Source organism: Pelophylax lessonae (genome assembly GCF_965119305.1).
Source record: "Pelophylax lessonae genome assembly, chromosome: 7".
Lineage (NCBI taxonomy): Eukaryota > Metazoa > Chordata > Amphibia > Anura > Ranidae > Pelophylax > Pelophylax lessonae.
In genome coordinates this window covers 291,577,846-291,588,252 of record NC_138774.1, presented here as the reverse complement: position 1 = coordinate 291,588,252, position 10,407 = coordinate 291,577,846, and the positions used below count along the sequence as shown (strand labels likewise).

At 48.4% G+C, this 10,407-nt stretch overlaps 1 protein-coding gene across 1 annotated transcript in view; it reads left to right on the top strand.

Moving 5' to 3' along the window:
• The window catches only part of LOC309559374 (transcription initiation factor TFIID subunit 7-like), a 32,274-nt gene extending 22,667 nt beyond the window's left edge, over positions 1-9,607 (top strand). Inside the window, exons 11-12 of the mRNA XM_082262633.1 lie at positions 6,990-7,049; positions 9,385-9,607. Coding sequence (XP_082118759.1) covers positions 6,990-7,049; positions 9,385-9,429 — 105 coding nt within the window. The 3' untranslated portion in view covers positions 9,430-9,607. The remainder of the gene's footprint in view (positions 1-6,989; positions 7,050-9,384) is intronic.
• Positions 9,608-10,407: the final 800 nt, after the last annotated feature.

Here is a 10,407-nt window from a genome sequence, read left to right as displayed (position 1 = left end):
ATCGATAGGTTGAGTCCTTGGGGTTCCCTGTTATCTCTCTCTCTCTGCTGATATGTACCCTGAGCCTTGGGGGAATCCTTTAGTGGTGCCAAAAAATCATTTTGTACTGCAAGGTCTTCCTTTCCTTATGGAGCCCCAGGGTCACATCTCCCCCACTGACCCCCTCATGGAGGTGGCAGGTCCCTCGGAACCCCAGCTTACCATGGTTGCACTGGCGATGGTCCTGTTGGGCTGTAGTTTATTTGTGATGCAGCTTTGGATATAGCTCCTGTTCTGTCCAAACTTTCTATTTCAGCGGTGGTGATTAGGCACGTGCTGTGGCTTAAGAGTTGGTCCGCAGACCAAGCCTCCAAGAAAGCTCTCGTTGATCTGCCCTTTCGGTATAACGGCAGGGAAGAGTACCTTCTTGTCATAGTCTAGGAAAGGGAAGGACCCTTCTCAGCACATAGAAAAATCTTTTGTGCTTCAGGGACTGAGGATAAGAGAAATAGATCCTTCAAATCTTCCCCGGGAGGTTCCAAGCATCCATAGAGCTAGCTTCTCCAGACCTGCAGACAAGACCCCATTCAGCATGAAGGTCTGCCCTCACCCATTATTGGGGTGGGGGGAACATCTTCGCTGGTTTCTGACTTCGTTAACCTCCTTCATGAGCGTCAAGGGGATCCACAAAATTATTCTTTTGGGGGTACCCAGAAAGGGGGGTAAAGTTTGTTCTTTTCAGGTCTTTTAGGTCCTGAGTCTCCTTGTGCGGATTTAATTCAGGTGATGTCCGAACTACCTAAGGTCCCCCTATCCCTGTCCAGGGAATTGATTTACCTAGGTCTGATTCTAATTCTGACCAGGGTGGTCCTTCCTCTGGACAAACTTTAGGAACCACAGGCCATGAGTCACCAGCTACTGTCACACAGATATTTATCTCTCCCATTTTGCATACAGGTTCTGAGTCTGGTGGTATCCACCTTCAAGACAGTTCTGTTTGCACAGTCCTACATGCAGCTCCCTTAGCAGGTTCGGCTCCACAGGAGGATACTGAGGTTCGGGGCGAGATCACTGGTTCCTCTGGCAGACGCCGAAGGCTCCCAAGGGCCACGATAAGGCCAGTATCATCCTTGGCTCAGGCTTCTTCTGCAAATTCCTGTGAGGAATCAAAGGCGAGGATCTTCCAATCAGTCTGGTGGCCATAAACGGGGGCTTCCTCTCAGAGAAGACCAGTTGTCCCAAGGGCTGCTCTATCATCCTGCTTTACAGTCGCTGGTTTTAATGGCTTAGCGATTGAAAGCCAGGTACTGAGGGATAGAGGTATATCTGGATCAGTGATCTTTACAATGGTCAAGGTGAGGAAGGCGTCTTCCAGCAAGGTATACCTTCGTACGTGGAAAAGAATACATTTCTTATGTGTGAGTCGATTGGTGCTCATCCTCGATCCTTTTCTGTGGCTTGGATCTTAACCTTTCTTCAACAGGGCGTTGATCAGAAGTTGGCCTTGATTACCATCAAGGGCCAGGTGTCTGCCCTGGCAATCTTCTTTCAGCGACCCCTAGCCACGCACTCTTTAGTTCGTACCTTCATTCAGTGGGTTTGACATGTGGCTCCATCTGTACGTTCTCTTTTTCCACCATGGGATTTAAATTTAGTACTTTCGGTTCTCCAGAAACCTCCCTTTGAGAATATTCGGGAGATTCCCTTGCCTACGTTATCCCAGAAGGTGACATTCTTGGTGGCTATTACCTCGGCCCACAGGGTATCGGAATTGGCGGCATTCTCCTGTCGCAGTTCCTATTTGGTGGTCCATAGGGATAAAGTGGTTCTTCGTCCATGTCCATCATTTCTGCCCAAAGTTGTCTTTGACTTCCATTTGAATGAGGACATTGTGTTGCCTTCCTTGTGTCCCAAGCCGGCTCATCCCAAGGAATTTGCTTTGCATAGCTTGGACGTGCTTCATGGTGTATTGTTTATGGGCGGACCAAGAAAAGGACTGGCCGCTTCTTTGGCTACCATCTCCAGATGGATTGGACAGACGGTGACTCAGGCCTATTCCATTAAAGGTCAGGTTCGACCTTTCCCTGACACGGCGCAATCTACTCAGGCGCTGAGTGCTACTTGGACCTTCCATCATCAGGCATCAATATCGCAAGTTTTTCAAGGCGGCCACTCGGTCGTCGGTGGATACCTTCACAAAATTCTATAAGGTAGATACTTTGGCATCTGCAGATGCTTCTTTTGGCTGCAAAGTTTTGCAGTCTGCGATTTAAGAGGGGCTTTTCCCTCTTGAGGGGAGTTTTTTCTTTAAACCTTTTTCAGAGGAGGCTCCTGTGTCCCGGTTAAGGCTCCTGTGACCCGGTTAAGGCTCCTGTGACCCGGTTAAGGCTCCTGTGACCCGGTTAAGGCTCCTGTGTCCTGGTTAAGGCTCCTGTGTCCCGGTTAAGGCTCCTGTGTCCCGGTTAAGGCTCCTGTGACCAGGTTAAGGCTCTTGTGACCCGGTTAAGGCTCCTGTGACCCGATTAAGGCTTCTGTGTCCTGGTTAAGGCTCTGGTTAAGACTCCGGTTAAGGCTCCTGTGTCCTGGTTAAGGCTCCTTTGACCCGGTTAAGGCTCCTGTGACCCGGTTAAGGCTCCTGTGTCCTGGTTAAGGCTCCTGTGTCCTGGTTAAGGCTCTGGTTAAGACTCTGGTTAAGGCTCCTGTGTCCTGGTTAAGGCTCCTGTGACCTGGTTAAGGCTCCTGTGACCTGGTTAAGGCTCCTGTGACCCGGTTAAGGCTCCTGTGATTCGTTTAAGGCTCCTGTGACCCAGTTAAGGCTCCTGTGACCCGGTTAAGGCTCCTGTGACCCGGTTAAGGCTCCTGTGACCCGGTTAAGGCTCCTGTGACCCGATTAAGGCTTCTGTGTCCTGGTTAAGGCTCTGGTTAAGACTCCGGTTAAGGCACCTGTGTCCTGGTTAAGGCTCCTGTGTCCTGGTTAAGGCTCCTGTGACCCGGTTAAGGCTCCTGTGATTCGTTTAAGGCTCCTGTGACCCAGTTAAGGCTCCTGTGTCCTGGTTAAGGCTCCTGTGACCCGGTTAAGGCTCCTGTGACCCGGTTAAGGCTCCTGTGACCCGGTTATGGCTCCTGTGTCCCGGTTATGGCTCCTGTGTCCCGGTTAAGGCTCCTGTGTCCCGGTTAAGGCTCTCCTGTGACCCGGTTAAGGCTCTCCTGTGACCCGGTTAAGGCTCTCCTGTGACCCGGTTAAGGCTCTCCTGTGACCCGGTTAAGGCTCTTCTGTGACCCGGTTAAGGCTCTTCTGTGACCCGGTTAAGGCTCCTGTGACCAGGTTAAGGCTCCTGTGTCCCGGTTAAGGCTCCTGTGACCCGGTTAAGGCTCCTGTGACCCGGTTAAGGCTCCTGTGACCCGATTAAGGCTCCTGTGACCCGGTTATGGCTCCTGTGTCCTGGTTAAGGCTCCTGTGATTCGTTTAAGGCTCCTGTGGCCCAGTTAAGGCTCCTGTGTCCTCGTTAAGGCTCCTGTGACCCGGTTAAGGCTCCTGTGACCCGGTTATGGCTCCTGTGTCCCGGTTAGGGCTCTCCTGTGACCCGGTTAAGGCTCTCCTGTGACCCGGTTAAGGCTCTCCTGTGACCCGGTTAAGGCTCTCCTGTGTCCCGGTTAAGGCTCCTGTGACCCGGTTAAGGCTCCTGTGACCCGGTTAAGGCTCCTGTGACCCGGTTAAGGCTCCTGTGACCAGGTTAAGGCTCCTGTGTCCTGGTAACGGCTCCTGTGTCCCGGTTAAGGCTCCTGTGTCCCGGTTAAGGCTCCTGTGTCCCGGTTAAGGCTCCTTTTACCTGGTTAAGGCTCCTGTGACCCGGTTAAGGCTCCTGTGACCCGATTAAGGCTCCTGTGACCAGGTTAAGGCTCCTGTGTCCTGGTTAAGGCTCCTGTGTCCCGGTTAAGGCTCCTGTGTCCCGGTTAAGGCTCCTGTGTCCCGGTTAAGGCTCCTGTGTCCTGGTTAAGGCTCCTGTGTCCTGGTTAAGGCTCCTGTGTCCCGGTTAAGGCTCCTGTTTCCTGGTTAAGGCTCCTGTGACCCGGTTAAGGCTCCTGTGACCCGGTTAAGGCTCCTGTGTCCTGGTTAAGGCTCTGGTTAAGACTCCGGTTAAGGCTCCTGTGACCCGGTTAAGGCTCCTGTGTCCTGGTTAAGGCTCCTGTGACCCGGTTAAGGCTCCTGTGACCCGGTTAAGACTCCTGTGACCCGGTTAAGGCTCTCCTGTGACCCGGTTAAGGCTCTCCTGTGACCCGGTTAAGGCTCCTGTGTCCTGGTTAAGGCTCTCCTGTGACCCGGTTAAGGCTCTCCTGTGACCCGTTTAAGGCTCTCCTGTGACCCGGTTAAGGCTCTCCTGTGACCCGGTTAAGGCTCTCCTGTGACCCGGTTAAGGCTCTCCTGTGACCCGGTTAAGGCTCTCCTGTGACCCGGTTAAGGCTCTCCTGTGACCCGGTTAAGGCTCTCCTTTGACCCGGTTAAGGCTCCTGTGTCCTGGTTAAGGCTCCTGTGACCCGGTTAAGGCTCTCCTGTGACCCGGTTAAGGCTCTCCTGTGACCCGGTTAAGGCTCTCCTGTGACCCGGTTAAGGCTCTCCTGTGACCCGGTTAAGGCTCTCCTGTGACCCGGTTAAGGCTCTCCTGTGACCCGGTTAAGGCTCTCCTGTGACCCGGTTAAGGCTCTCCTGTGACCCGGTTAAGGCTCCTGTGTCCTGGTTAAGGCTCCTGTGACCCGGTTAAGGCTCCTGTGACCTGGTTAAGGCTCCTGTGACCCGGTTAAGGCTCCTGTGACCCGGTTAAGGCTCCTGTGACCCGGTTAAGGCTCCTGTGTCCCGGTTAAGGCTCCTGTGTCCCGGTTAAGGCTCCTGTGTCCCGGTTAAGGCTCTCCTGTGTCCCGGTTAAGGCTCTCCTGTGTCCCGGTTAAGGCTCCTGTGACCCGGTTAAGGCTCCTGTGACCAGGTTAAGGCTCCTGTGTCCCGGTTAAGGCTCCTTTTACCTGGTTAAGGCTCCTGTGACCCGGTTAAGGCTCCTGTGACCCGGTTAAGGCTCCTGTGACCAGGTTAAGGCTCCTGTGACCAGGTTAAGGCTCCTGTGTCCTGGTTAAGGCTCCTGTGTCCCGGTTAAGGCTCCTGTGTCCCGGTTAAGGCTCCTGTGTCCCGGTTAAGGCTCCTGTGTCCCGGTTAAGGCTCCTGTGACCAGGTTAAGGCTCCTGTGTCCTGGTTAAGGCTCCTGTGTCCTGGTTAAGGCTCCTGTGTCCTGGTTAAGGCTCCTGTGTCCCGGTTAAGGCTCCTGTTTCCTGGTTAAGGCTCCTGTGACCCGGTTAAGGCTCCTGTGACCCGGTTAAGGCTCCTGTGTCCTGGTTAAGGCTCTGGTTAAGACTCCGGTTAAGGCTCCTGTGACCCGGTTAAGGCTCCTGTGATTCGTTTAAGGCTCCTGTGTCCTGGTTAAGGCTCCTGTGTCCTGGTTAAGGCTCCTGTGACCCGGTTAAGGCTCCTGTGACCCGGTTAAGGCTCCTGTGTCCTGGTTAAGGCTCTCCTGTGACCCGGTTAAGGCTCTCCTGTGACCCGGTTAAGGCTCTCCTGTGACCCGGTTAAGGCTCTCCTGTGACCCGGTTAAGGCTCTCCTGTGACCCGGTTAAGGCTCTCCTGTGACCCGGTTAAGGCTCTCCTGTGACCCGGTTAAGGCTCCTGTGTCCCGGTTAAGGCTCCTGTGACCCGGTTAAGGCTCCTGTGACCCGGTTAAGGCTCCTGTGACCCGGTTAAGGCTCCTGTGTCCTGGTTAAGGCTCCTGTGTCCTGGTTAAGGCTCCTGTGTCCCGGTTAAGGCTCCTGTGACCCGGTTAAGGGCTCCTATATTTAGTCTTGGGTTATTTTCCCCACCCCATAAATTTTCCTTTTGGCACTGCTTTTGGACATCACAGTAGTTATGGTTTATGGAGCGCTGTGTCCATCGAACAAAAAAGAAAATTGGATTTTTGTACTTACCATAAAATCAATTTCTCTGAGTTCATTGATGGACACACCACCCACCCCTCTATGGAGTTCTGATACTTCTAATACTGCTTGATGCTAAACTGATTACCTAGAGCAGAGAGGGCGGGGGGTTATATACCAAGCTGAGGACGGCCCATGGGCGTAGCCAAGTGTTTCTTGTTCTGCCTAGTTCTACTCCTGGAGGAGGCAATATAACCCACTAGTTATGATTTATGGAGCGCTGTGTTTGTTGATGAACTTAGGGGAAATGGATTTTACAGTAAGTACAAAAAAAAAAATTTTCTTCAAAATCTTTCGGTCTTTTATACCACCAAAAATAAAACACAGAGGTGATCAATGACCACCAAAAGAAAGCTCTATTTGTGGGGAAAAAAGGAACATTAATTTTATTTTGGTACAGCGTTCCATGACTGCGCAATTGTCAGTTAAAGTAATGCAGTGCCGAATTGCAAAAAATGGCCTGGTCATGAAGGGGGGGGGGGGGGTAAATCTCCCAGATGGCAAGTGGTTAAGAAACCAAAAAATCGGTGCAAGCACCTGTTTCCTGCGCTCTGAGAGGTGATCTTCTAACCACATCCAGCCACACTCGTGCGGTGACCAAAGACCTTCTACTCAGCATCACTTGCATGCTTCGGCCACTGAAATTAAAAAACAAACGCAAGGGCGCTCCGGCCTAGTGCATTATCCTCTGAGGAAGAGGCTAAGCCTCGAAACTCGTAAGCCTTTCCAGTTTCAGACGACGATACACCCTTTGATCTTGATGCTGATGGCAGTTTACTCATTTGATATGCTTGTATCAAGAACTCGTTTGTGAGTATTTTTATACCTTTTATTCAATAAAACCTTTTTAGAGGATAATGCACTAGGCCGGTGCGCCCTTGTGTTGGCAAGTGGTTAAGACTTGACAATAAATCCAGGAACCTGATTTTGTACTCTTCAGGTTCAGTAAATCATAGTGTTGTTAGTGTTGCTGATTTGTTTTCTTTCTTTCTCTCTAGACACGTCTGCAAGCTGTGCTGGATGAATTCAGACAGCAGGAGGAACGGGAGAAGCAACAGGTGAGATTTTCATTGTACGGTGACACACAGGGCAATTGGGCATTACTTTTCATGAGCTTAGCACAGTAAGAAGAGCGATCGATGTTTGGTCATTGGTTCAGTTTTAGTAAATAACCACCATAGCGTAAAGACATGGCTTGAGCAGTTTCGACCAGCTCCGTAAAGACATGGTTTGACCAGTTTGGACCAGCTCCATCAAGACATGGCTTTAGCAGTTTGGACCAGCTCCATAAAGACATGACTTGACCAGTTTGGACCAGCTACATAAAGACATGGCTTGAGCAGTTTGGACCAGCTCCATAAACACATGGCTTGACCAGTTTAATTAGCTCCGTAAAGACATGACTTGACCAGTTTGGACCAGCTACATAAAGACATGGCTTGAGCAGTTTGGACCAGCTCCATAAACACATGGCTTGACCAGTTTAATTAGCTCCGTAAAGACATGACTTGACCAGTTTGGACCAGCTACATAAAGACATGGCTTGAGCAGTTTGGACCAGCTCCATAAACACATGGCTTGACCAGTTTAATTAGCTCCGTAAAGACATGGCTTGACCAGTTTGGACCAGCTCCGTAAAGACATGGCTTGACCAGTTTAATCAGCTCCGTAAAGACATGGCTTGACCAGTTTGGACCAGCTCCATAAAGACATGGCTTGACCAGTTTGGACCAGCTCTGTAAAGACATTGCTTGACCAGTTTGGACCAGCTCCATAAAGACATGGCTTGAGCAGTTTTGACCATCTCCATAAAGACATGGCTTGACCAGTTTGGACCAGCTCCCTAAAGACATGGCTTGAGCAGTTTAATTAGCTCCGTAAAGACATGACTTGACCAGTTTGGACCAGCTACATAAAGACATGGCTTGAGCAGTTTGGACCAGCTCCATAAACACATGGCTTGACCAGTTTAATTAGCTCCGTAAAGACATGGCTTGACCAGTTTGGACCAGCTCCGTAAAGACATTGCTTGACCAGTTTGGACCAGCTCCATAAAGACATGGCTTGAGCAGTTTTGACCATCTCCATAAAGACATGGCTTGACCAGTTTGGACCAGCTCCATAAACACATGGCTTGACCAGTTTAATTAGCTCCGTAAAGACATGACTTGACCAGTTTGGACCAGCTACATCAAGACATGGCTTGAGCAGTTTGGACCAGCTCCATAAACACATGGCTTGACCAGTTTAATTAGCTCCGTAAAGACATGGCTTGACCAGTTTGGACCAGCTCCGTAAAGACATTGCTTGACCAGTTTGGACCAGCTCCATAAAGACATGGCTTGAGCAGTTTTGACCATCTCCATAAAGACATGGCTTGACCAGTTTGGACCAGCTCCATAAACACATGGCTTGACCAGTTTAATTAGCTCCGTAAAGACATGACTTGACCAGTTTGGACCAGCTACATAAAGACATGGCTTGAGCAGTTTGGACCAGCTCCATAAACACATGGCTTGACCAGTTTAATTAGCTCCGTAAAGACATGGCTTGACCAGTTTGGACCAGCTCCGTAAAGACATGGCTTGACCAGTTTAATCAGCTCCGTAAAGACATGGCTTGACCAGTTTGGACCAGCTCCATAAAGACATGGCTTGACCAGTTTGGACCAGCTCTGTAAAGACATTGCTTGACCAGTTTGGACCAGCTCCATAAAGACATGGCTTGAGCAGTTTTGACCATCTCCATAAAGACATGGCTTGACCAGTTTGGACCAGCTCCCTAAAGACATGGCTTGAGCAGTTTTGACCAGCTCCATATAGACATGGCTTGACCAGCTTCATAAAGACATGGCTTGACCAGTTTGGACCAGCTCCATAAAGACATGGCTTGTCCAGTTTGAGACCCCTGCTTTAAAGCAACACAAAACCTGGGGTTACGTTTTAAAAAACTATAGGCAAAACTTTTAAAACATTTTTGGATATAGTAAGGGAGGGTTACAACCCCATTCAGATTTTTTTTTTCGCCATCTGTGTCCCGTTGCGGAGATTTCTCTCCACTTCCTGTCCCATAGCCAAACAGGAAGTGAGAGGAAATCCCTGCAAATTAGGGTCCCCCCCAGGAAACCAGACCTAGTTTCCCTTCCATTACTTATCTGGGAAAACCCAAAATTTGGGCTTTTCTTTCACCGATAATAGTAAACAGCACAAATAGAGAGGACAAGACTCCATAACGGGGGGCACAGACCGTAATAAACAGCTAAACCCCTCGCCACTCTATTCAAAACTAAAAAAAAAAAAAGTTTTGCTTTTAGTTATACTTTGAGATTTGACATTAGACTTTTTGATGCGGAAAAAAGTAAAGTATAATATAACTTTTCTCATTGTCTTTTAGGTGACATCTTTAGAGGAGCAACTTGAGGCCCTAATAGAGAAGTAACAATACAAACTGTAGCGGTCTGCGATCTGCAGCCACATTGTATTCTTTTATTTTACAATGGACTTGTACTGGGGACCAATGGGTACTGGTAATGAGTATTTGTTGCTGTACCGTATACCTTTATTATACCCGCATTGAAACCGCTACAAAGATTACAAGTGAAGGTTTGTGGACTGTAAGAATCTGTGAAGAAGAAGAAGAACTGTGAGTAGCTGAGGCTATATATATATATATATATATATAGTGTATACAGCAGGCACATCTGGTAGCGAAGGCAAAAGTTGTGGTGCAAACAAACTAACCTTTTGGTAAAACATGGAGGTCGGCTTTAAGGGCGTGACATGTAAAGAAATGTATATAGACTATAAGGCCCTGTTGCCCTTTGGGGCCATTGAAGATAATGATCTGTGTGTTGATGCTTAACCAAGCCAATAAAGGACTAACTTTTTGTTTTTATTTCTTTCACAAGATCTTCACTTTTCTCTTTTTATGTCTTTGATCTGTGTGTATATATATATATATATATATATATATATATATATATATATATATATATATATATATATATATATATATATATATATATATATATATATATATAAATAAATATATATATATATATATATATATATCTATATATATATATATATATAAATATATATATATATATATTTATATATATATATATATATAGCTAGGAAAAATAGCAAGAGAGCCCAAAAGTGGAAAGCGTTGATATGTAAAGGGGGCTGTACTAGCAGAGATCTCTAGCAGTCTCATGTAATGACACCATTGGGTCTAAAGCAGGGGGTCTCACACTGGTGGCTCTCCAGCTGTTGCAGAACTACACTTCCCATGAGGCATTGCAAGGCTGACAGTTACAAGCATGACTCCAACTGATATGCAGAATAGTACCACTCTGTACTTAAGTTCTTGTTAGCCAGACATCCTGGGGCCAAGGCAATAGTGATAATACTG